Source organism: Nematolebias whitei, chromosome 12 (assembly GCF_014905685.2).
Source record: "Nematolebias whitei isolate Nwh7 chromosome 12, NemWhi1, whole genome shotgun sequence".
NCBI classification, from domain to species: domain Eukaryota; kingdom Metazoa; phylum Chordata; class Actinopteri; order Cyprinodontiformes; family Rivulidae; genus Nematolebias; species Nematolebias whitei.
Window position 1 is genome coordinate 41,491,778 of NC_056509.1, and position 26,793 is coordinate 41,518,570.

The 26,793-nt window shown below is 39.8% G+C and overlaps 2 protein-coding genes across 2 annotated transcripts in view; one reads left to right on the forward strand and one right to left on the reverse strand.

Moving 5' to 3' along the window:
• susd6 (sushi domain containing 6) overlaps positions 1-17,285 on the reverse strand; it is a 31,112-nt gene extending 13,827 nt beyond the window's left edge. Inside the window, exons 1-2 of the mRNA XM_037685920.1 lie at positions 17,059-17,285; positions 10,701-10,875 (exon numbers count right to left, since the gene is read on the reverse strand). Of these exons, the coding sequence (XP_037541848.1) occupies positions 10,701-10,833 (133 nt within the window). The 5' untranslated portion in view covers positions 10,834-10,875; positions 17,059-17,285. The remainder of the gene's footprint in view (positions 1-10,700; positions 10,876-17,058) is intronic.
• Positions 17,286-19,115: 1,830 nt separating this feature from the next.
• acot20 (acyl-CoA thioesterase 20) lies at positions 19,116-26,793 on the forward strand. The gene is made up of 4 exons (XM_037685595.1): positions 19,116-19,135; positions 23,085-23,600; positions 23,678-23,880; positions 26,130-26,793. The coding sequence occupies exons 2-4, from the start codon at positions 23,144-23,146 to the stop codon at positions 26,718-26,720; spliced, it is 1,251 nt and encodes a 416-aa protein (XP_037541523.1). The 5' UTR covers positions 19,116-19,135; positions 23,085-23,143; the 3' UTR covers positions 26,721-26,793.

Genomic DNA, 26,793 nt, shown 5'->3' on the forward strand with positions numbered 1-26,793 from the left:
TAAAAATGTAATCGACTCAGACTAGTTTACATGAAACCTCAAAGTGTCTCAGCTTACCACTGTGCATTATTTTAATACAATTAAACCGGTTTTGATTTGTTGCATTAGTGGTCGAGCTAAAAGTCTCATTTCAACAGTTACAAGGGAAGCTTCCAGCAAACAAACCAACCGTATGATCTCAAAAGAGCATTTCTGTAAAACTTCAGCATCAAGTCTGCACATCTCTTCCTGCAGCTGCAACACAGGGAAATGAAAACAGCATAAACCCAAGAGACGTGGAAGTCTGCTAACGGGTAAAACCATCCTCCCTCTCTCCATCCACTCTTCCCCTGCTGCTGCAATGCATTTAACAAGCCACGTGTCCTCCCCTTGCACACCATTGTCCACGCTCATTGAGGGATGGGGCACAGTGACAGATTTAAGCAGTGCTCATCTGAAAGGGACAACAGACCGTTTTGCATATGAAGGGTTAAATATGCATAAGAGGCCAAAGCGGGTGAGGGCAGGCGAGAGTACCACCATTGTGTGACCCCCAACATGCAAACATACACACCCTGAACCCTGGTTTAACAGATGGGAGGATGTACGCTGAGGCAAACGGCGAGCTACCCCTTCCCTTTCCCCATTACTGCCCCTGTTGAGGACAGCTGGGAGGCAGACATTCCTTGTTCTCAGCTTTCAGAAGAAAACAAAAGAGTGAGTGGGACCCCCTCCTACATACACGCGTGCATGTGTTCAGAAACGCACAACCCCCTCACCAAAAAGCTGTCAATGCAACTGTGGGCTGATCATATTTCCGCAGCTTGAGCGTGCCAGCCAGAAGCATGAGTGCTGAACCCTAGACATTTGTTGAAGGTGAAAGTCAGGGAGATAATCCCAACACTGCTCGTCAGAGCCGACACGCTGATGCGTTAGTCGTTACTACTGCAACTCTCATGCTGCCTTGACTAGTAGCCTTAGCAGGACGAAAATGCGGGAAATAGTCTGCAGCTGGTGATATTTTTTCTGACCAACTTATCTTTACTTTCTGCTTCAGCAGTTTCATGAACCGCTTCACTGCAAAGTCACATTGCATCCTGTACTACACTGGCTCAAAACAAAGCCCCTTTAAATTGACTAGTTGTTTAAACTTGTGTAATATTTGTGCACTGATGTCGATAGCAATGCAGGATATATTTATGTTAACCCGTCCCTTTCAAAAAGCAAAGAATGGACAGTAGAGACAGTTCTCAAGTCTGGTTTGAAACTTCTTTTCAACAGTGCAGTCGTTGGGACGCTGTGTCCATCATCACTGTAATCATGTCCGACCACACTCTGATAGACCAACTGCTCAAGTGAGAAACCATGAGGGTGAACAAATGGTGCCAGACCTACCCGTGTCTTTAAGAGAAACAGCTGCTATGCTGACAGGCTTCATGTGATTTGATTGTTTACAAAAAAAAAAAAAGGTTAACGGTTATTTTATTACCCAATTTCAATAGCAACTATATGGTTTAACATTTTTTGAACGAAATACACTTAAAAATATATATTTTAGTTTTAAAGTCTCAGCTGGTTAGCAGTGGTTGAAGTAGTAAGCACACCAAGAGCTAACCCTAAAATTTGATAGTCCGGTAGGTGAGCTAAAGGATTAGACTAGGGGTCTGCAAGCTTTATGATCAAAAGAGCCATTTTTACATTTTCATTCACTAAATTAAATGAGTCCAGAGCCGCAACAACCTGCTACAACTCTGATTATCAACTGGTGGCCTGTGGGCCACTTCAGGTTTGTTGGAGGAGACTTTTGTGGCCAGTAGGAGTGATATTATAAAGCTAAAAACATCTAACGATTTTTAACATTTATTGATATTTTTTACAATTTAAGACAAATGAAAAGACCAGATTCTTGCAAAGAGGGGGGAAATAGTAAAAAAACAAACAAACAAAAAAACAGCAGACCTATGCAATATTTTTAATTATGGAAAAAATAATTAAGTACAGAAATTGTTTGTTTTGTACTTTGTTTGTTTGTATTTGTAACTTTGTTTGTATAACAACCATTAAATTCAGTTTTGTGTTAGTTTTGGTCAAAGGTTGATAGCGCCGCTGCAGAGGAACCAATGAGCCGCATGTGGCCCCAGAGCCGCAGGTTGCAGACCCCTGCATTAGACAATCAGATGACAGTCCTACAAGCTTTATTGATCATTTATCTAATGAAAGATTTGAAATATTTTGTAGTTGAACCTTTAGAAATCCTAAAAGCTGCTCCAACTTCTCAGATTACACACACAAAAAAAAACACAACTTAAACATTTTGGCTTAAGATGAACTTTGTCTTATTTAAAAGTGATACAAACCTAAAGTTTAATTTAATATGAACTACACAAATATATGAGTAAACCAATAATCTAAGACAAACATGCTCACTTTCAATAAAACGCTAAGGTATATTCCCAAATAAATGCTGAGGTAGAAAGACCAACAGTGCTTGGTTGCTGGTTTGTTCCAGACTCGTGTTTACACATGAGGCAATAAAGACAGAGGGCTCTGAGAAGGAGCAAAGCCACCAGATGTTTCAACACGTCTCTTAAGACACTTTAAATTTTCTAGGAACTGAATGGAGTATGAACAAAAAAAAAAACAAAAAAAAACGGAAACACCCATATGCAGACCAAAAATAGTGAATGTTCGCATCCAGTTAGTAAAAATGAAACCAAGGCACTTGTTCATCATGAAAACCGAGAATGGGAACGTTGCAAAAGCCGTGAGGCTACACTTTGAGAGGACTCAACTTCCCGTCTATAGTCTGACCTCTCTCTGAAAGGAGATTGATGGGAACCATAAACTGTGGAGAGTCTCAGCCTCTCTCTCCTACCTATTAAGAGTGAAGAAGAGACGGTCTAAAGAATAAGAGCATCAAGAAGCCATTATATATGAAATGCAGAGTTAAAGACAAACAGCTGTACACCGCCTCCACCCAAAACAACAAGCAGCATATTTGAGGCAGGATAGCACGTGCACAGCCCAGCCCTGTTCTTCAGCCGAGTATCGGCAGGTCCGTCATAACAAATTTGTCTTGCTGTACATTTCATCATCAATGTGATTTCCTGTTTGTGTATTCAATATGCACGTTTGAGATGTCATTAATAAAATAATGAAAAATAAACCTGGCGCAGTGCATTTAACGAAAGCTGCCAATAAAGCTGAAGATACAGCTGAATTAACAGGCAAGATTTGGAGGGGAGCAGCAAATTATCGTGCAATTTTCACTGTAACCACAGCCGGGCATGCCTGAACAGCTATGGACTCTGCACTGCAGCAGGAGACAACTGAGCAGAGTTCATATTCGGTCTAGTGTTGATAGTTGCCGCTCTGCTGTTTTGCTAAATTGACTAAATTACACATTTCCGTGCAAACGGATGCTTCTGTAATAATGTGTTAACTACTTTAAAATGCTGCTGCTTCAAATCAAAAGAAATGTAACGGTAAACATCTGGAAGGCTGTGCTATAAGTCATCAAAGATAAATAACCAGCAAGAACTCAAATTCTATTACACCCCATTACATACAGCAGGTAAAACATGCCAACTGAAACTTGTAGCTTCTTAGATATTCTATTTCCCCATTTTCTTTGTGCAGAAAACCCATCTGTGCCACAGCAGCATCGTGAGCTCTGATCTAGGTTGCTCACAGGTCTGGCACATCTTGGATGTCTCACCTACAGACAAATTCAGCGAGTGTGTAGGATGCTTTGTGCTTTCTGTGCAAGCCAACAAGCTTGTTTGAAGAGGTTGCTGCTGTTGACTGTGTGACGAAAACAACAACAACAAAAAAAAAAAACAGCCCACACAGTTTCAGTAGGTCTGACAAACACATATTAAGAGGAGGTGAGACGAGAGAGGGAAGCTACACGACAGGGGAGGAGAGAACAAAAGAAGAAACTTGGATGCACCGTATTTTTTGCTGTATAAGTCGCGTTTTTTTGCGCAACTTACACACCGAAGCGACGCATTTATGGATTTTTTTCCCCATATTTATAAACCAATTTTTGGCTGAGATCAGACAGTTTTCATTCATTCTGACTGAAAATATTGAACATTACCATTTTCAGCAGCTAGATGGCAGTCAAGCAGTATGGCATGCCGTTGTATGGTGTAATAGATAAAAGTGGCTATTAATGACACAATCGGCTTGCCATTGTTTGCCTGGAACGACCCTCCAATCAGCTTCATTTTGCTGCGCCGCCCCGTAGGGCTGGACGATATGGCCAAAACTTTGATCACGATACATTTCTTAATTTCAGTCGATAACGTTATAATTCCGATATTGATATAAACGATATAAAAGCCTCAGAAAAACTGTACAAACAAATTAATGCTCATCTTTTATTTGTATTTAGCCTTCAAAGAAATTTGAAATCACTGTCAAATAAACATAAAACTCAACTTTGTCAATATTAATAGTTTTAACTTTAAACAACAACATAACCTAACACACGCAGCAAACATCTGCGTTTGCTGCGTGGGTTTCTCTTTTGATACAGCTGGGGGAGTTTCAGGGACACGTTGTCTCAAACTTTTATTGTGCGTCATCTTCTGACTCTCAGCATATTCTATTAAGTGGAACAAGTTCGATGTGTTCCCAACGCTAGTTGGAACGACTCTCCGGCACATTTTGCAGCACACTGACTGAAACCTGCAGTTTATTGGATCTTAAATAGCCGAACCACGTCCACACCGCCAAATTAGTCGTTCCTCTCATCAATTATGTCATCTGCTTTCTCTTCGCTTGTGAAACCTTGTTCAGTCACGTTCTGATGATCATGGGCACTCAGTTTGAGGCGAAAACTTAACGCGCGTTGGAGATTAGCCTAGCCTGCTACCGCCTTCTGGACTCGACTCGAGCTCTGAGTAACATCTACGCCACCACGCACTTACGTAGTCATGTCGCACTTTTTTCTGTTCAGGTTGAAACTGAAGTGGCCGCTTCAGTACAAAAAAAGAAATGCGTCAGTGAAACTCCGTAATCATATCGAAAATGTGCTTAAAACTCATATCACCGTTACTGAATAAAAGTATATTGTGACATATTCATATATCAAATTATTGTCCAGCCCTACTGCCCCGGCAAAATGCAGCTAATTTGACTAGTGAAGTGCATTTATTAAGGAAAAGTTAGATTGAGACACACTCTTACTATAATTTTGAGCAAACAAATAATTGTTTTTAAGTGTTAATCTTGTTGAATTCTTGTTAAAGTCCTCCCGTGCACGCTCTCGTTGTTTGTCAGCCAGTCAATTTTTGGCACAACACCAGCCCACGTTTCCGGGTTGTCAGCGGTGATGCGTAACAAACACGACGTGTCAGCGGTGACACATAATAGATGCGACGTATATAGCGAAGCGACATATTTATGGATTTTTACACGTTATTAGACATATTTGGACTGATGCGACTTATGGTGCAACGTTTACGGCGGAAAATACGGTAGTTGTACCCAGGTAAGATATTCAAGGACAAAACTTAATGCAAATCTAAAAAAAGAACATAAAGAGACAGAAAAAGACAAAAATAATGAACACACAGATAGTTAATACCTACTAAATTTGCTAATAAGATTACAAAAAAAAAAAGGAAATGAGTGAGAGAAATGCAGCGAAAGACAAGAGGCTGGGGGGATATATTTAGCAGCTCATTATTCTGAGATGTCCTCTACTCAGTGGGCTGGTCCCTTCGATGAGGCCCTTTGGAAATCATTATGACTGCCTGCTGCTTCAGACAACCACACACATTTCACTGAAAAACAATTTAAGACTTGTCTCTCTGCTCCCCACGTCTTATGATGCTTCAAAAAATAATTCTCAGTTTCAGAGGAAAGGGCCTCGAACCAAAGCTTTGAACAACACAAAGTGACATTCTCCCCAATTCCCCCCTTTTGGGAATAAAATAGCAGCTATTTTGACATCACATCTACTGAATAAGCTTGAAGCGTATGTGCTATAACACAAAGGTAGATTTGTCCATCGGTTCATTTTGTATCTGTCGTTTTACAGCTGTGCGACTTCCTGATCTGACATTCATTAACCTTTACTATACAGCAGGTGTCTTCCGCAAAGGGCTCGCATATTCAATTTGTCAAATGGCAAGAGTGCAATTAAAACAATGTGTACAAAATACAACGAAACACAATCAGTTTCCTAAAATGACAATAATCAAAAAGGAGTTAAAACTCCAAATCACATACTTTTGTAAGAAAAGCTTAGTGTGGGTGGGTATGCTAAGTCGTGGTCATAATAATTCTGACCATCTGTGATCTTCTCTGGTACCAGAACAATTTGGACAACACTTTAAAGTGAATTAAATGTTTTCGAGTCACTTGTCTGCACTGCAGCATGTTTTTCTTTGTCTGGTGGCCCGTTTAAAGTTTCCCTTTAGGGCTTGATTGGTTGGGAAAGCTGTTAAATGACATGGGGTGAGAGTAGAGATCGATTGTTCAGGTGATAAACACACAGGTAATGAAAGCACAAGGCTGATGAATTTGACCATATTACTCCTAATGGCCTCCAGTATCGCCAGACTAATGGCTTAGGCCTTTGAGAGAGAGAGAAGAAAAAGTAGAACAGAGACGTTATAGAAAAGAGGGGCTTCATCCTGTACAATACACTCAATACACTGCTGATCTAGTGCAGCTGTATCTTGTTGTGGCCTCCCAATACGCTCCAAAGCACTTTTTGTTCTCCGATTTCAGCAAAAAAGCACAAAGTCAATGTGTCGCTTTACTTCTGCCCACATGTAAAGCGTCTTGCTAACAGGACTTCAGGGACCTATTCTGAACTGTGAGCTGCACAGGAGCCATTGTTCCCCGCTCCTGCAGCTTGCACTGATCGTAAACCCAACCTTAACTTTACTATGGCTGAAAACCAGTAGTGTGCAGTCAGATTTGCACACTACACTTTCTTAATATTTGCACACGGTTGTGTTGGTTCAGAAAGAAAAAAAAAACACATAGCAGATGCCAAATGTAAGGCATGGCTCACTCAGATATTTTCCTCTGTGGTCCGAGCAGTGACGCTCTGCTAGCCACCGACTCTGTTATTACAGACAGAAAAAGAGCCGTCAAGTTTTGTTCATGACATCAGCTTTCAAGAGACAAAAACTTTATGTCCTTCAGATGGTTTTACACGTTGATTTATATTTCAACAAAAGAATCAGTTTGTGCAATCGTCCTCAATGTGGAAAAGAAAAAGTCCGTCAACTTTCACAACAATCACTGTCAAAAACAAATAAATCACAAAGAATAGGCAGCCTCTGCCATGTCTGTTCCCTCCCTTGTTCTCTCTGCCTTTTTTTTATTTTTTTTTTTATAAATCCTGCTACGCTTTTCTCCCCATCCCATTTCCTGTTCTCACACATGACCATACATTAACGTGACCACCACCCAAAGAACACAGCAGGCTTTTTTGTGGGAAATTTCTGTTCCTTGCTCACACTTTCATGTGCAGCTTTAGCTTAAACTTCACAGATCAATGGGGTTTTGAGGGCAACATTTATTTGTTTAATTGGATACAGAGCGATGATTTGAACCTTTTTTTGCTTTTTTGCCTCCACAGATGGAACACCGTTGGAAAATACAGCATGCTGTGGGATCAGATCCTGTGGTGGTGCTACGAGTCCCCCCATCTTTCCCTTCCAGTTCTGACTCATTGTCTGGGCCTATTTCCTCAGAAACATAACACATGCTGTGAAGAATTTACACCATATTAGGAACTGAACACTAAGCAGACAACACAAGTGAGAAGTCAGATATGCTCAGAAAAACATGAACTACTCTGAAAATCCTGCTAACTGAGAATATTTTCTTTTGGAGACATACAACCCAAAGAGTGTTTAGTAGTTTGTTGTTGAACAGGATGGTTTGTTTAAAACAACAACAACAACAATATTTGGAAGCATGTCTCCATTCAGAGCATAAATGTAATAATGACCAGTAATCACAAACGCACATCTGAGAAGACCATTTGGACTAACTCAGCCGTCGAGATTACCTGCTGGTAATCTGTTTAAAACGAACAGCTGAATGACAAATAAAAAAAGACGGAACTTGGAATGTGATTGGGTCTTAAATATCTTGGCGCTGAGAGTCACTGCTTCCTAACTGATACAAAAAAAATTTTGTATTTTATTTCCAGTAAGAACATAAACCCAACATAACAGGGGCATCTAGGCATTTTCTTTCTCTGCTAAATAAACCAAATTGGAATAACTGATATAATAGTTTGTTATCGTCTTTTATCTCTTCTCCAAAAATAGCGGCTGTGTTGCAGTCTAGTCTCTTGTGTTGGCTTTTGAACGAATATGCAGATGAAGTACAGTAAATACTTCCAGATATCCATTTCAATTGATGCAGCCATCTGCTATTTATACGAGGCTGGAACAGGCCCGTCACTGATGATGAAATTTTATATTCATGAAATTTCTACAGCATTCTCCATGTATGGAACATGTCGAGGGATTACCTATGTAAATTATGTATGATGAGCAGGCGGAAGAGAGGTTCTGGCCAGAAAAATGATTGCTTTAAACCCTTGTCTTTATGATAATATGTCTGACTGTGAAACAAGTTTCACATTGTATGTGCAGCAACACATTCTTTATTAGTTAGTTATTTAAATTATTAATAAATGACCGTTGCCTTACAGTGAATGTTAGTTTCGTACCTCCCTGTGTAAATGGGAGTCAAGTCCCTAATTATTTGTTTTTTTACAACAGTGTTCAGTGTTTCCCGTAGTTAACTTGCCATGGTGGGGTGCTCTTCTCAGCCATGATTTTTGTTGACGGGAGAGACGGAGACATGTCTGAGTGCAGCTTGCACAACAGTTTTTGAGGGGCGGGGGTGGGTCAGCATGAGGTAAGAGGCGCCTTTAGCTTTTTAGCTAGAGCGCCTGTATTGCGCGCCGCTAGCTTGGTGCTACGTCAGTGCCGGGGAAGGGGGAGTTCAGTTTGGTAGGCGGGGTGCTCAATTCTGTTGACGGGGTGGGGCACCCCACTTGTGTAATGGTAGGGGAAACACTGGTGTTTGATTGAAATCTGTGCACAAGACATCCACTAGTTCTAACCCAATAAATTATATGGATTAAACATATGCACGTTTTCTGCTTATCAGTACTTATTGCAAATAAGAATATATTTTATACACAGGCTGACTTGTGTTATTCAATGGCTGATACCAATCAGCGCAGCCAATGGCTGATATAAAACACGTTTTGGGTCAATATGCATTTTTCATTGACAAAAATAGAACAATAACTGCTTACCTTAAATTAATGTATATTTAACAACTCTTAGAAGAACTTGTACATGTAAAAACAACATTTTAAGAGAATTCCCATATAAAAATAAACAAGTTGTGGGCTACATTAAGCCGGTTGTAGCTGCATCGTTTTCCTACTTGGTAACTGAAAAAATATGCACAGGCAGACAGTGACAAATATTAGCAGACTAAAATTGCCGTATCTAATTTTGCGTACTAAAATCTACCTCAACTGTTAGCCTTCCTATTGGTTTTAGAAGTTTTGCTTTTTAGTTGCTTTACAAATTTTGTTTTTTTAAGCCTAATAAAAAAAAATTGGGCTTTAAATAAGCAAATTAGTCAATGAAGTCCCATTTACAAACCAACAGTTAAATTATTTAATGTACAGTCGGATGAAACGAGCCTAAATGAATGAAAACTACATATACAAGACCTAAAAATAACCTTTGGACTCAAACGCACTTCCGCACAGAAAACACCACGTGGTTCAGGGATTTGAGGACACATTTTTGATGTCACTCAGGATCAAGGGAGAATTTGAACGCACAACGTAAGCAGGACATCAGTCGTTTGGCCTCCACATGAATCATGCATGTTGCATAAGACAGACAGAGATGAAGCACTTCGGATCAGTGGCCTCCCCCCAAACCTACCTTGCTCGCAAGCTCATCTCTTATTTTAAATGCCCAACTGTTGCGGTTTCTCACAACCATATCTATCTAATCATTTATACCAATAAAGAAAGACAAAACAATTAAGGCTCAACGGTATTTCGCGGCTTTAAAAACCAACCCTATATGCAGATTCACACCGCTTTCTCTTCTAAAGCCATCTGGCACAATTCACAAGCTGGCTATGAGTGAAAGTGCACGTGGATGTCTACAGAATCTTCAGAATTTAAAAAAATGACGCATTTATGAGGAAGACACTCCAATTTTCATGTATAAATTAAATTTTCCCCCAAATAAGAAAGAAAAACAAAATGTAATGCTTGTAATGAAATGGTTCAATTCAAGTTCCAATGCTCGTGTACAAAACCTGATCTGTGGGCTGTTTAGGGTCAATAATCGTTAGTTAATGGCGTTAAAAGGCCTCAAAGGATGATAAATGTCACGTTTGAATCAAACCTTATGACAACAATCTGTCCTTTTTTACTCAGCAGTAAAGAAAACTGTTGTGACATTAGGACGGTGAATGGAGCCAGTCTAGGATTAAGATCTCAGCAGGTGCTCAGAGGCACAACCTGACAGAGCCAAGGCTAAAGGAAGATTTAATCTAACAGACTTGCAACGCATGGAAGAATAAACCTCACTGAATTCACAAGAGATGTAAAAACGACAGTTTACTCTGTGTGTGTGTCATCTAGGAGCATAGACAAGGAGAAATAAAGTGTGTGTCCCTCTGCGATTTACCTGATGTGCGACCATGAGGGAGCAGGAGGAACAGGAGAAGCACAGGGGCTGCCAGCCTGTGGGCCAAAGAGGAGGCAGCGGAGGAAGAGGAGGACAGGGCTCTCGGCGGAAACGCTACCATTCCATCGCACATCTTTTCTCTTCCACAACCAGGGAGAGTCCTCTACGGCTTAACCTGTCCAGGCCACATTGAGATGAAGGGATAGAGAAAGGGGGGGGGGGGGGGTGGATAGCACGGATTACTGTCAACATTCAGCAAGGATTACGTAACCACAAGCAACACAGTAAAAAAAAAAGGAAATGAGTGAAAGTGCTACAGAAATTTAAAAACTGAGGTCTGACAAAAGACCACTTCTGCTTTTTATTATTTAGCAGTTTGCTAATACCAAGAAATGTAACAGTAACCGAGTCCATTACCCCTCGTATGCACCCTGTAAACACCGTCCACCAGTGGCAGCATCTTTCAGTCTTCTTCCCTTCTACACTTTAATCCCTGATCCTCACTTTGGCACAAGAACTATTAACTTAAACCTTTCAAGTTGACGTAACAGCAGAACATATTGTTTCTGGTGAGTTGGTAAGACGTAAAGGGAGAGGGGCAAAACATGAATCAGCAAAACCTTCTTTTTTTTTAACTGTTATAATTAATGCATCTGGCATCGTTTTAAAGCAAGATGGAAGCAGTTTTGAAGGATGAACAGACTTGGAGTAAAGACATAATTGACACTCTGGTTGATGTTGTTATTTGTTTTAATGCAAACGTCTTAACATTTTATTTTATGATCTGCATTTTAAACTCTTCTTTTCATGTTGCCAATAGCCCATTTGGGGATGTGCATTGCAAATTTGCTTAGTCTATAAATGTTATAGTAGCTGATATTTGGTAATAATTAAGAACTGGTCTCTATCTAAATAAACAATAACTGAAATGAATGATATATTTTGAATGATCAGATTTTAGGCAAGTTGAAGATTGCCAAGCACAAATATTCTCAAGAGGAGGTGACGGGGCCGATATCATTCCAAAAGGCAATGGAGCTCATAAAACCACTGCCAAAACCTACTTTTTGGATGAAAGAGGAAAAACGTTCAACTGTCATTCAGTCCTGCGTCAAAAACTCAGGAGTTATGGGTACTGATCGGATCCTGCTACAGTTGGTATTGATGATAAGACAACATATACATACATAAACACAAGCTCATTTTTGCATGTGCTACACTTGAGGGTGGAAGAATGGGTGAAACGTCTCATCTGCAAAAGAAAATTTGATACCAACTGTAATGTCTCGTACTCTTGTCTACGTCTAAAAGAAAAAACAGATCCACCTAAATAGCTAGATAATTAAGGACTACTTCTGTACTGTTTTAAAAATGTGATAAACTAGACTCAACCATCTTAAAAAGTCATAATACCACATAATCAGGCGTTACTCCTTATAGACGCCTAGAGAATCCAGTGTGTGGTTATTATTTATTCTTCTTATTGTAGTTTGAAGACTTGTTTCCTTGGTCATTCAGGTCAGTAAATGTAATTCAAGGTGTTGCACTGAAATACATTTATATAGACCAATAATCAATATATTCAAACATTTTTATTAGACATATACATGCAGCAACCCCCGTTGCAAGCCATCTTTTAAGTCCCCGATAGCAGATTAAAGAGGCGTACCTGCATGTGGTGCACACAGGTGGGAAGAGAGTGACGCAAGTCAGTTTTGGCAGGACAGTTTGGGTATTGTATTCAGCCAAAAAGCAGCTAGTCAAAGCACATGCAGGAGACCTGAGGCAGCCATTTATTCCACCCATACTTCCTCAACTGTCCGTGTTGGGCACAAAGTACAAAGGAAGCCTAGGTTTGAATTATAAAAAGCCATTTGCTATCTTAGAATGTGTTCTGGACAAAATGTATGAGAACCATAAACAAAACAAGTGTTCTTGCTGAGTGTGGCAAACTGCTTAAGATGACTGAACGACTGAGTTCCTGAGAAGAAAAGAAAGGCTGAGGACACAGTATTGACCAGACAAATCTCTGAAAAGTGAAAACTTAAGCAGTTGGTTTAATTGCGTTCATGCAAGAAGGCTTGAGAAAGGACAAAGTCATTAGCTAGCGTCTGTGCTGAAGAATCTATGCAGCATTCACTTTGCCTTTACAAGATGTTTTAGAGCTTCTGGGGATTTTTTTTTTTTTTAAATTAAATTATGATGTGCTGCCATTATGTTCCTTAAATGAATGAAATAATGCAGAAGGCAGTTTAACAATGAAAGCAACACTTCAAGTTTGGATGTCAACCTAACCCGCAACTGTGATTTTCTTGTCAGATGCTGACAGCAATGTTGAGCCTGACACATCAAATTAAAGTGTGCAGGTGCTAACTTCAATATGTTGTCTTTACTCTCTCACTTAAGAAAAAAAAAAAAAAAGCAACTCTCTGCTTCAGAAGCCAGCTAGTCAAGCAGCCAGCCAGCAGGCTGCTACTGCAGTTTTTCAGCTGCCCGAGGCTCCTGGAATGCAAAAGGAGCCAAGCAGAGCAGCAGTGCAGGCATGTGTCCGGGAACAGAGAGCACTCAGTGTGCCAAACAGCCGAGAGATTTCCACCCAGTAGGTCCCTGTGCTTCTGCTGCTGGTGGAAGGTGCTGGAGGCCTGTGGAGGGAGCCCAGAGACAAGACTCTGCATGGCAGCGGAGAAAAGACTCTTTGTTGTCAAGTATTATGTACTGTTAAGTCCCACAGCTACTCAGCATCCCCCTGTACTGTTGCAAGGACATATCAAAAAGGGGACAGTAAAAGACAGAAAGGGAAAAGCACAAAAACATGTTTAAAAAAAAAACAACAACAAAAAAAAAGAGAAAAGCAAGATTAGGTAAGAAAACATGACACACCCATGAGGAGAAAATGTGCTTGACAAGCACATCTTCGGGTCATTAGTGCACGGTACATAAACTTTTGGAGTCAATCCTATGTGAGACAGCCATCACAGCTAAGCAACATTAGCAAACACAACAGTGCTTAAACTCAGCTGGTTTTATAGACATTTACATAAAATCTGGTGCAGCAGTATCTGACACTAGCTATGTTTAGTGTTGTAGTACTCAAGACCGGTCTTGAGACCGGTCTCAAGACCATGTTTTGATGGTCTCGGTCTTGTCTCAGACAATGAGGACTCGGGATTTTATTTCCAGACCAGTCAAGACCACAACTGTGGAAATATCACTAAATTGCCAGAATATTGACCAGTTTATTTAACATCCTTGATTTTATGGGATGCTAAATGTACCGATTCAAATCCAAGTGATAACGTGACTCATTGTAAGCATAATAAGCAGTCTAAAACACGACTCAATCATTTAATATATAGTTGTTGGTTTTTTTCATTTCAAATTGTTTCTGAACTGTTTGTGCTATGCTGGAACCTTGTTTCTCTACCACGGTGAAGTTAGTTCTACGTTGGACATTCGAGCTCCGTGTGTTCCTCTCGTTCGATCCGAAGCAGGCAGTCTGATGTCGGTCAGCCGAGCTCAGTCTGCCCTCCTTCGAGACGTAATGGTTCGTTTAGGGACCGTCAACAAATTACCGAACCAAACACTCTTTAGAAACAAAAATTTATACATTTTACATCATTTGACCCACTGACACAAAACTAATGTTGAACTACTCTTAGACCTGACACACAAGAAGACACTGTCATTTATTTCTCATTTTAAAGCATTTTCTAATTAGTTATTGAGCGAAAACCATGATTTTAGAACAAATAAATTATGTAAATTTAGAAAAATGCTTTAAAATGAGAAATAAATAAGGGTGCCTGGTCTGTCAGGTTTAGTAGAGTAGTTTAACATACGTTTTGTGTCAGTGGGTCACATGACATGAAAATTATTGTGCAAAAACCACTGAATGTCTGATTTCTTTGTCATGTAGCTTTGAAAGTTTATAAAATGCAAAAGCAAACAAAGTGGAAGTATGTAACTTTTATAAAAATTACATACGTTTTTTAACATATTTGATAAAACTGTCACTATGTCGTGACAGTTTGGTATAAAACAGATAATCTGTGAAAAGATTGAGCTCCAAGACTTGAGGTCTTGGTCTCGACTTGGTCTCAGACCCCACAAGTCTTGAGTACACTCTGGTCTTGGGTTAGGTGGTCTTGACTACAACACTACTATGTTTAAATGGACATAAGTAATCGGATTAAACGGCCATTCGGGATAAAAATGCATCACGTAAACGCCCCATTCGGATTATTTCTTTCTTGATTCTGCTCGATCCAAAAGAATTTGTGATCAGAATGAGACGGGTGGTTTATGCCGATTCATAATCCGAACGGTGTGTAGGCAAACGCTTAATCTGTTCTTTTTGTCTCGATCGTGAAAAGCTGACCTGACTGCGCATGTGCGACCTATGTAATTTCCGCCTGGCTAATGCTAATAATATTAGCATGTCGGGGAAACAAAACTGGTCGTTGAGCGACAACATTTTTACTAAAAAAAATTGAAAGAGCTCAAAATGATCTGTATCACCTGTAGCTCAATCAGGGAGTGAAGAAACGTCTCCACCGTCATTAAAACCTGTCGCGGGTCCATTTTGAGCGCTCAGGTTTGTTTGCGTTCATCCCGGAAGTAGAACAGAAGTAGAACTTCTTCTTCTGTGTTTTTTTTTTTAACTCTGCGCATCAGTACTTCTGTTCAGAACAAAGCCCACTGCATGCAAACGCTCGCCACGAACAGACTGTGCCCATGTAAATGATGCAGAAATTATTTCATCTGAAAACATTTCAATCCGGTCAAAGAATTTTGCGCGTGTAAACAGAACTACTCATACCGTACACATACTCTGACCACTAAGTGACTGCACGAGATTTGTTTTTAGAATGTTGCCATTAACTACTCGAGTCAACTTTGTTGGTTTCACAAAACAATCGTCGGAGTCAGTCCAATTTAAGATTGTCACCATTGTGACTGACCTGAAAGCACAAAATAATAACTATAACTCAAGACATTATAGAGATACTGTGCTCAAACTTGGTGTGGAGGAAGGTGAGCATCACCCCCAACATGTACTTTGAACACTACACATTGGGTAATATTTTTTCCTAAAAGTTTGGACGTTCCTGTGGAAGTCAACATAGTTTGTTGTTTTTAGCTAAATACATGATCAACAGGACAGATTTAAGTAAAACTCTCATAAAGTAATCACTGGATGTGCATCTGCAAATATTTAACTTCTTGAGTCAACCTGATTCAAGATAGTTGCCAGGTTTGACCAAAACAGCTATTTCGATGTCTCTTCTCATAAGGCAGTGAGCAATATGCATTCCTTTAAGAAATGCTAGCTCTTTAACCCTTCCTGAAAGTTACTGAAGTGGATTTCTACAGAAAAGTGGCTGATGATAAAGAGAAAACAATGAGTGGTTTATGACTACCAGTAAGTAGTTAGTCATTGTTAGCTCACCACAAGTGTCCCATTTCATATATAGTTCAGTATATATTTGAATATTATTACCCCAAAGTTCACAGCGTGGTAGTATACATAAGTACAGCAAATAAAAAGTGTATTTGTTGGAGGAACACAGGCCCTGGACACTGGCTTAGTCCTCCAATGTAAACAGTCCACATCTGGACTTCCACATCTTCTGCAACAACAAATGTCCCATCTTACCAAAGCCTGCAAACCGGAAACAACTCAGAACTTCTGTTGTGAGGCCGTCTGAGAAACAAGAGTCTCAAAAACTCAATAATAAACGGGATCAGACGTGGTGAAAAGGTTTTCCGGCCGTCCTAAAGCAGTCACACGCTTTGACACGTGCAACATCACTGCGAGCTATTTAAACAAAGAGTGGTGGGCTGCCACAGCACACTCACACACAGTCTGATAAAAACAGAGACAAACTCAACATGGTCAAATGTACAAAGTACATCAAAACCCTAAGAGCTGGGCTTATCACAGAATCTCTGTTAGTTATATCCTCCTCTGACTTCCTCGTACCTTTGTTGTTCATGTGACCCGGTACAACAATACAGCTGTTACAAAGGGCAACAGCTACTCGAAACGTTTTCATTTTGTCACCAGACAAGTCGTAAAGGTCGTCGGGAAGTTCCCAACTGAGTAAAACGTACACACTACAAAGTTCGGAGGGGAAGTAAAGTACGTTTGTCCAGTTTTTAACAACGTTAGCAAGAGAGTCCACGGCTAGCGGTTTCCGGTTCTTTAGTTGAGAAACAACAACGACAACTCCGTGTTCTCCTTAACTAGTTGTTTATCAATCAATACAAATAAACAAAGACAATAAGACGCAGTGGGACATTCAGTATTGGCTTATGAGTGCTTAGCTTGCGAAAAAAAAAAAAAAAAAAGACTCACCAACGTAAAGGTTTACCAGCGAACCCTCCTCTCTGCTCGGTTTACATTCGAGGCATTAACGGCAGCTTGAGAGACGACACCCAAAGCTAGATGTGAAAAATAGCTGGAATGTATTAGGTTTCCGTCGTCGAGCTCCGTCAGCCCTGCTCCGTCACTCCTCGTCCGCGACTCGCCGCTGCCAGCTCTTTATTTTAGGTAAGCGGAAACACTCGCTCTGAGAACTCTACAGGGCTGCCTGGCTCTCGCGCGGTCTCCATGGCTACCCCTCAAAATGGGCGGAGCTCAATCGTGTCAAGACAACGGCGCTACATCATTTATGCACCGGTTGACAAAACGGTGCGTTGGCAAAGCGGAGTTTGCACTCTATTTCAGGCGGCGAATCCACTACGACAATCGGATGTCCTGCTCAGACTTCAATTATATAATAGTTATAAACATACAAGTTTTTTTAAATGCAAAATTATGTGTATAAATTCATGTTCTGTACAGTTTTTTTTCAAATAAAGAGGGAAACTCCTGCTTTGTCTCTAGCCATCACTTTTAGCCGAGTCATACCCCGGTGAATTAAAGGAACACACCCGACCGCAGATAGTTTTACTTCAAAATAAAAGTACGAGAGTCAGTTCGGAGACAAAAGAATCAAGAGTATCTTATCAACAAAAAATAAAAAAATTCATTCAGAATTGATGCGTCAAATGTGTTTGCACGCAAATATTTTATGTTTGATGCGTCCACAACTTCATGTTCAACAAAAAGAGTTTTACATGTTATTAGATATACAAAGCTAATGTTTTTTTTTTGTGATAAACAAAGAAAAAAAAAATTCATACAAAAAATTTTGTATGAATTTTTTTGCCAACAACAAAAATTACATCCCACATTTTCGATTTTGAATACATTTTACTTGAGTTGCATAAAAGTAGATGATCTATGCACAAATAGTTACAGGCCACATTTTGTGCTTCTGTGTTTTTCTCATTTCTTCTACAGTATTTTGTTTATGGTCGAGAAAGTACATTATCACAAGGTGCAATGCACATTAAATCTTATGAGTAGTTTTAAACACAAAGGGCAAAATAAATGTGATATAAATATGATTGTAAATAAAAGCACATAGTACCATACATTGTTTGAATTATGTGTGTGCAAGTTTGTTGCTTTTGTTCAGTCCTTTACATTTTTTTATTAATCTTATTTTTGTGCCCTGTCCTCCACTTGTTTTGTTGTATTTTCTCGGGTTTGACAATAAAAAACGCCATTATTCATCCCCATCTTCCTCATCACAGCAGCTTTTAGATCCCAGCAAGTGGCTAATGGGATTAAGCTCAGGCTTAACACCCTGACTTATCAGGTCCAGTAAAGAACCTCTTAACAGACACCAAGTCTGCATGAACCAAACAGGAGCTCCTGTTCTTATAATAACTGAAAAAAGTAAGATGGTCCAGGCAGCATCTGTAATCAGGTCATTTGCTCCAACATATTTTGTAAATTAGTTTCCTTATCATTTATTGTTTTTGCTTTTTTAAAGTTTACAATGATAAGACTTGGTTTTGCTCCACTATCAGGTTATTTAATGTAGATAAAAACTTAATCAAGGGGAAAACAGGGCATGTTCTAACGTCGACACCTAGTGGTTATTTCGTGAATATTTCCATGATCCTGTTTGGACAAAAATATATCAATATATATATATATATTTAAATATAATATACTGTATTAAAAGAAGGACAAGAAAAATGAAATGTGTTGTATTTTAGAAAAAAATAATAATTCAAACGCTGTTGGTGAGAATGTGAAATTCCAAAATATGGACGATTACATTAAAAGGGGTGTATTTGTATGCATGTTGTCCAATGTTTTAATATTAAATTGTCTCTTTTCTGTTGTTGAAGCAGATAATTAAAAAATTTATTTAAGTTACTCGTGCGCCAAAGAAAATATATATTTTGTGGGGCAAAAGCAATAAAGGTAGGCGGAATCTAAATATCTAAGCACCCCTCGAGGATAGATAAATGGTTGCGTCTAGTTGTTTCGGTCAGCGCCATAGAGGTTTCACCACTGCTGCTTTTCGTGGCAGGTAGAGTCGCTTTTTACACAAACTCTTCCAATATTATTGTACTATGCTTGAGTTGACGATAGTATTTTAGTTATAGGATTGATTCAGTGTCCGAAATGTTGTTGCATATTTGTGTAAACTAAACGCAGTAAACCCAGTCAAACTCATACGAAGATAGTTAGCTAGGTCCTAAATATTAGTATTCGAGTTGGCTTCTTCTTGTGTCTGCAACAATGGTGTGCTTCGTGACCTTTTACCCACTTGTCCTAAAACCTTTTAAATGTGCAGAAGTTATTTTTAAGCACTGAGCATCAGTGATATTCATGGCCTGAACAGATATGTTGATTGCGCTGCATGCCCTTAGATTTAGATTTTTACTTTTCAATGCTAAATACAATGTTTACATAGTTTGCTTTCTATGCAAACTACATGGAACAAACAGCCATTTTACTACAGTTTAACGAACATCTAGATCAATGTGTTGCTCTGCTGCCACCAGGTTTCTGCTCATTATCTATAAAAATGTGCATATACAGTACTGTCTAAAAAAAGACACTTGGATTTTTCTACCTGGATTGTTGAGCGTGCATCAGGACATTCATTCAACCTTTATTTATACAGGTTAGTCCCATTGAACCTCGGAGACTCATTTGCAAGAGAGACCTGAGTACATCTGTTTATATAGTGGGGCTGAGATGGGGTCCTGAAAGTCCCAGGTTTGATCCCCAGCCATTCCCACATGTAGTGTTGTCTCTGAGCAGGACACCTAATCCCGAAATGCTCCCCGGGTGCTTACATAGCTGCCCATGCTCCACCTGGGTGTATCCCAGGTGTGATGGGTTAAATGCAGAGAGCCAATTTCGTCTTTGTATGGGAACATACAATGATGACAACACATAGCACTTTATTTGGGTACGGCCGGCACCTATTATTCTACACCTCGGAAGAGTGCCTAAATATCTATCTCCGTTAATGCGGCCCGAACCACAGCGTCTACCCCCACAAAAGTTATATCAAAACGACTGGCTCGGCCCCGTGATGTGTGCTTTTACTTCTATTGGCATTTCGAGTTACCATGGCGACGTAATTTGCAAACAAAGACGCAATATTTCACCAACTCCAGGAACTAGTTGGTGACTGCCCACTTACAGTGGGGAGAACAAGTATTTGATACACTGTTGATTTTTCAGGTTTTCCCACTTGCACAGCTTGTAGATGACTGTAATTTTTATCATAGGTACTCTTCAACTGTGAGTGATGGAATCTAAAACAAAAATCCAGAAAAATACAATGTATGATTTTTAAATAATTAATTTCTGTTTTATTGTGTGAAATAAGTATTTGATCATCTATCAACCAGTAAGAATTTTGGCTCTCACAGACATGTTAGATCTTCTTTAAGAAGCCCTCCTGTTCTCCACCCATTACCTGTATTAACTGCACCTGTTTGGACTCGTGACCTGTATAAAAGACACCTGTCCACACACTCAATCAATCAGACTCCATCATCTCCACAATGCCCAAGACCAGAGAGCTGTGTAAGGACATCAGGGATAAAATAGTAGACCTGCACAAGGCTGGGATGGGCTACAGGACAATAGGCAAGCAGCTTGGTGAGAAGGCAACAACAGTTGGTGCAATTATTAGAAAATGGAAGAAATACAAAATAACGGAAAATCTCCCTCGGTCTGGGGCGCCATGCAAGATCTCACCTCGTGGAGCATCATTGATCTTGAGGAAGGTGAGGAATGAGCCCAGAACTACACGGCAGGACCTGGTCAATGACCTGAATAGAGCTGGGACCACAGTCTCAAAGAAAACAATCAGTAGCACTCTACGCCGTCAAGGATTAAAATCCTGCAGTGCACGCAAGGTGCCCTTCCTCAAGCCAACGCATGTCAAAGCCCGTCTGAAGTTTGCAAATGACCATCTGAATGATCCAGAGGAGGAACGGGAGAAGGTCATGTGGTCTGATGAGACAAAAATATAACTTTTTGGTTTAAACTCCACTCGTCATGTTTGGAGGAAGAAGAATGATGAGTACAACCCCAAGAACACCATCCCAACCGTGAAGCATGGCAGTGGAAACATCATTCTTTGGGGATGCTTTTCTGCAAAGGGGACAGGACGACTGCACCATATTGTGGGAAGGATGGATGGGGCCATGTATCGTGAGATTTTGGCCAACAACCTCCTTCCCTCAGTAAGAGCACTGAAGATGGGTCGTGGCTGGGTCTTCCAGCATGATAACGACCCAAAACACACATCCAGGGCAACTAAAGAGTGGCTCCGTAGGAAACATCTTAAGGTCCTGGAGTGGCCTAGCCAGTCTCCAGACCTGAATCCCATAGAAAATCTTTGGAGGGAGCTTAAAGTCCGTGTGGCCCAGCGACAGCCCCGAAACCTGAAGGCTCTGGAGGAGATCTGTATGGAGGAGTGGGCCAAAATCCCTGCTGCAGTGTGTGCAAACCTGGTCAAGAACTACAGGAAACGTCTGATCTCTGAAATTGCAAACAAAGGTTTCTGTACCAAATATTAAGTTTCATTTTTCTGGTGTATCAAATACTTATTTCACACAATAAAACAGAAATTAATTATTTAAAAATCATACATTGTATTTTTCTGGATTTTTGTTTTAGATTCCATCACTCACAGTTGAAGAGTACCTATGATAAAAATTACAGTCATCTACAAGCTTTGCAAGTGGGAAAACCTGAAAAATCAACAGTGTATCAAATACTTGTTCTCCCCACTGTATTCTTCTACACCTAAAAAGCGTATCTTTTTCAACTTTAATGTGGCCCGAACCATAATGTGGACCCCCACAAAAGTTATATCAAAACAACGACCCGGCTCAGGGAAGTGTGCAATTACTTTTATTGGCATTCGCAGTTACCATGGCGACATATTTTGCTAACATAGATGCCAAATTTCCCATAGGAAATGAATATTAGAAAACTCTTCACAGAAACTGAGTAACATATGGAGCCATTTTGGTTCAACATGCAAGGAAGGCAGTGCATTATGCAATGCATGGAAGGCAGCTATTAGTACCTATTATCACCTATTATGAATTAGTAATAATAATAATAAATATCACTTATAAATTATTAATGTTAATAATCATCTATTTTAATATAATTATTATTCATATTAATAAGTAATATTTAATATTAATACTAATTCTTGGTGCGAATATTATTATGTTGTATTAATTATTAGTATTTTAATAATAATTAATAAATTAACAATTATTAATATTAAATAGTATTTAGTATTTATATTATTCATTTAATAATAAATAGGCAGTCACCGTCAAAGTTTCTCCAGAAACTTTCTATTTTTATTATTATTATTATTATATACAGAGAGAAACACACACTAGTGGTTAGTTTCTTAATTTCATTAATATAGTTCACAAGATATTTTGCTAACAGACATAGTTGGCTTTAATGGTTAATGGCAAAGTTTTTAAAATGGATCTCGCGCATTAAGGTAGCACTTATGTATGCGCTGAGGATGACTCTCAGCTATTACCACATTCTCAGTGGGATTAACCTGTATAAATAAAGGTTGAATGAATTAATTTATTTAAACCGTTACAAATGCACATGGGATAATTAAGGGTATAAAGAATACATCAACAATGTTGTTTTAATTTTTATTTAATTACTTAAAACTTACTCTGATTATTAGAACAGAACCGAATCATCTTTATTATGGTTGTACAGCTCGTATACAACAAATCTGAAAAGACTTTTTAGATGGGTCCATATTGGAGAAAGTATTTTAAACAACAACTGGACTGCAGTAACTCGGTGGTTGGGTCAGAGTTCGCAGGCCGTGGTGACTCCTGCTCAAGGGAGTAGCCGAAAGACAAACAACGGCATTTTCTAACAGAGGAGCACATTGGTGATATGTTTGTGTGTAAAATCAACGCCATTCATATTTTTTTTTCTTGCCTTGACAGGTAGCCGTAGCAGCAGGACGTAAAAAAAAAAAGCAACAACAAAGTGAACCACTGACAAAATGGCGTCCTCGCAGGTGCGCTTGAAGATTTTCCCCAGTGTTCGTTCCCTGTTTGATAAAACCATGCAGATAAAAGTCGAAGGCCTCGCTCCCAACAAAACCGTGCAGCTGAGATCCAAACTGGTGGATGACAGAGGGGTCACTTTCAAAGCGTCTGCCCTGTACAAAGCAGATAAAACGGGACAGGTGGAAGTCAGCAGTTTGGCCTCACTGGGAGGAAGTTACACTGGCGTGGAGCCCATGGGTTTGTTCTGGTCCATGGCGCCTGACACTCCACACAGTAAGCTACTGAAGAAGAACGTACTCAGCCCTACACTGGTTGAGTTAGAGGCTGTCAGTGAGGAGACCGGTGAGCTCTTAGCAGCCGAAACGAGCGAGAGAGGATACCTGACTGAGGGAATGAAGAGAATACCTGTGGAGGAGGGCAAAATAAGAGGAGTCCTCTTCACACCACCAGGTTAGCTGTGAAAACAATGATGTCTGAGTGAGATACATATGTTTAACTTTCATTCATGACGTGTGTGTTTTCTTCAGGAGAAGGCCAGTTTCCAGGAATCATTGATTTGTACACTTTAGGGGGAGGCCTTACTGAACCCAGAGCCAGCCTGCTGGCGAGTAAAGGTTATGTGGTTCTGGCACTGGCTTATTATGGTTACAAGGGTTTACCTAAAACCCCTCAAAACTTGGATCTGGAGTACTTTGAAGAAGCTGTGACGTATCTGAAAAAACGGCCAGAGGTTTGTTGCTAATAATATTTTATTCCTCTCATTAATAGTTTATGAAAAAACAATGTTTATGTTTTAAAAGTTATACGAATGGTAAAAGTATAGAACCAAATGTGTATTTAGTGTGTCATTGTTGCCATCTGCTGACGATTTCTTTGCATCGCATTCATAGTATTTTATAAAGTTTGTCAAGAAATCCTAAATCCTGTCATTTAAATGGATATATAAATGGAGGATACCCCAGAACAACTGTGTTTTGTGTAATACTTGAGTTGAAATTAAACTGTGCCAATGTTCAACATACTGTTTGGAAGGGTAGCAGACAAACCACAAAGACTATAATTTATCAGTTGTTTGTAAATTTACAGTTTGATCGTCATAAGTTCCACAAAGGAAGTTTGACTTGAATAGGCCACCTGTTCAGGTGAAAGATGACACCGTAATAAGGAAAACAGCCTGAGCAGGACGATGAGCAGCAGACAGCTCTGTAGAGAATCCACTTTTCATTTAGCTGCATTTGTTTACCTCTTGTATTTTATGTGAAGTTATTTTTATACACTTGACAGTTTTATAAAGTCCTGAGTATCCTTTAGCTGATAAAAACATTCCACAGCTAATATGTGCTATATAGTGTAAAAGGTGCGTTCATAAAAAAACGTGCTTATTTTCCAGATTATGAACTGAACAAATTGAATTTTCGAGTGTCAGATTGGCTGATCACCAGTCAAAGCTGAAATAATCCAATTTAAATAATCAATTGATTGTTGCTTTCTTAACAAAGGAGTCCACTGTCTCCAAACCATACACTAGCTTCAAAAGTTCATGCTCAGTAATCCAGGTAAAATAATCCAACAAAGTTCAGGCAGGTCATCTGGACAGTTTTTTTTGGAGACATTTTGTCCTTCATCCAAAGGACTTCACTATGTACGATATATACATACAGTAGTCCCTCTCTACTTTGCAGTTCCTTTATCGCAGACTTGCTCTATTGCGGTTTTTCAAAATAAGACTGGACATGACACACAACTGGCTGATGGATGGATGAGCCGCATGAAAGGAGGCAGGGAGCTGAAATCTTGACATTCTGTGCTCTTTTAGAGCATTTAGAGTTTAGGAACATAGTTTAGAATATTGCAAAAGTGTGGGAAGGGTTTAAAATGCCTACATATATATATATATATATACTACTTGTACTAATATTCCTACTTTGCAGTTTTTCACTTATTGCGGGGCTTCAGGGTACAGATCCTACGCGATAAACGAGGAACTACTGTATTATATATGTATATGTATATACTATGTATTGTATACTACTGTATATACACTAGTATGTACTATGGTTTGCTCACTACTCCCTTGTAAAACTTTCCTTCACAAAGCATAATGAGTCCAGCTATGTTGTATGGTCTGGAGACAGAGACGTGGACAAAAAGACAAGAGAAAGAACTGGAAGTAGCAGAAATGAAGATGTTGAGTTTCTCCTTCGGAGTGACAAGGCTGGATAAGATTAGGAATGAGATCATCAGAGGTACTGCACAGGTTGAACAACTGGGAGATAAAATTAGAGAGGCCAGACTGAGATGGTTTTGACATGTCCAGAGGAGGGACTGGGTATACTGGTAGAAGGATGTTAGAAATGCAGCTGCCAGGAAAAAGACAAATGGATGCTCTCCTCCACAGAGTGAGATGGAGGATGACTTGCTGTAGCAACCCCTGAAGAAGGAACAGCCAAAATAAGAAAAAGAAGAAGTAGTTGCATTGGAAACAAAATATTATGCTGCATTCCAATTGTACAGAAGTTCCCAGTGTACAAATAACAACTGGAACACCCCACAAAGTCAGAATTTTGACTCAGAAAGTCTGAGATGCCTGACTTGCTTCAATCTCTAAATCCTATCACAGATTTTGGAGTAATAATGTTTTTAATTGAACTTTTGTCAGTTTTCATCTCAGTAATCCAGTCATGCACATAGTACTTTTCAACCAGTATTAGTAAACGTATTGCTGCAATGTTTGGGTGCATTGGCTTTTATTGCTAAGAGTAGTTAGCCTGCTCACTGAGCGCAACCATTAGGAGCTCCTACTGGTTTTTCTGGGTTGAAAGTGGAACACGGTTAAGTTGGTTCCAACGTCATTCCCAGACCCGAGTTCCAACTTCCGAGGTAAATGGAACGTACCATTTGTTCAGGATCAAGCAGGTTTAAATATTTTTACAAAAAATAATCTGTACAATATTATTAACACATTACTTTTCCGTGCAGGTGAAGGATTCTGGGATTGGCATCATATCCATCTCGCACAGTGGCGCTCTGGCTCTGTCCATGGCCTCTTATTTTTCTGGGATCGCAGCAACCGTCTGCATCAACGCCTGCAACGCAAACACTGTGATCCCTCTACACTACAGGGACCGCATATTTCCTCCGCTTTCACCTGCCTTAAAGAATTTTAAATTCACAGAGACCGGGCTTGTGGATATTCGCGACGTCTTACCAGACCCCACGTTGGAAAGGAACAAGGCGTCACTGATCCCTGTCGAACGTGCCAGCTGCCAGTTCCTGTTTGCCGCTTCCGAAGATGACCGCAACTGGAACAGCGTCTTTTTCGCCAAACAGGCTGCTGAAATCCTCCGAAGTCATGGCAAAGAATCGTTTCAGCTGATCACTTATCCAAAGGCCGGACACTTCCTGGAGGTCCCCTACATGCCTTATTGTCCGTCTGGGTTTCATGCGGCGGTGGGAAGGGATGTGGTGTTTGGTGGGGAGCCAAAAGCCCACTCTGAGGCTCAGCTGGATCTGTGGGAAAGAGTCCAGCGGTTCTTCAAGAGTCACTTGGTCAATAAGGATGCCACTTAAAGTCTATCAAAAAGTCCCTGAGTGCTCATTCCTGCCTGTGCTTATTATGTTCTTTAGATTTTTATAAGTAGAA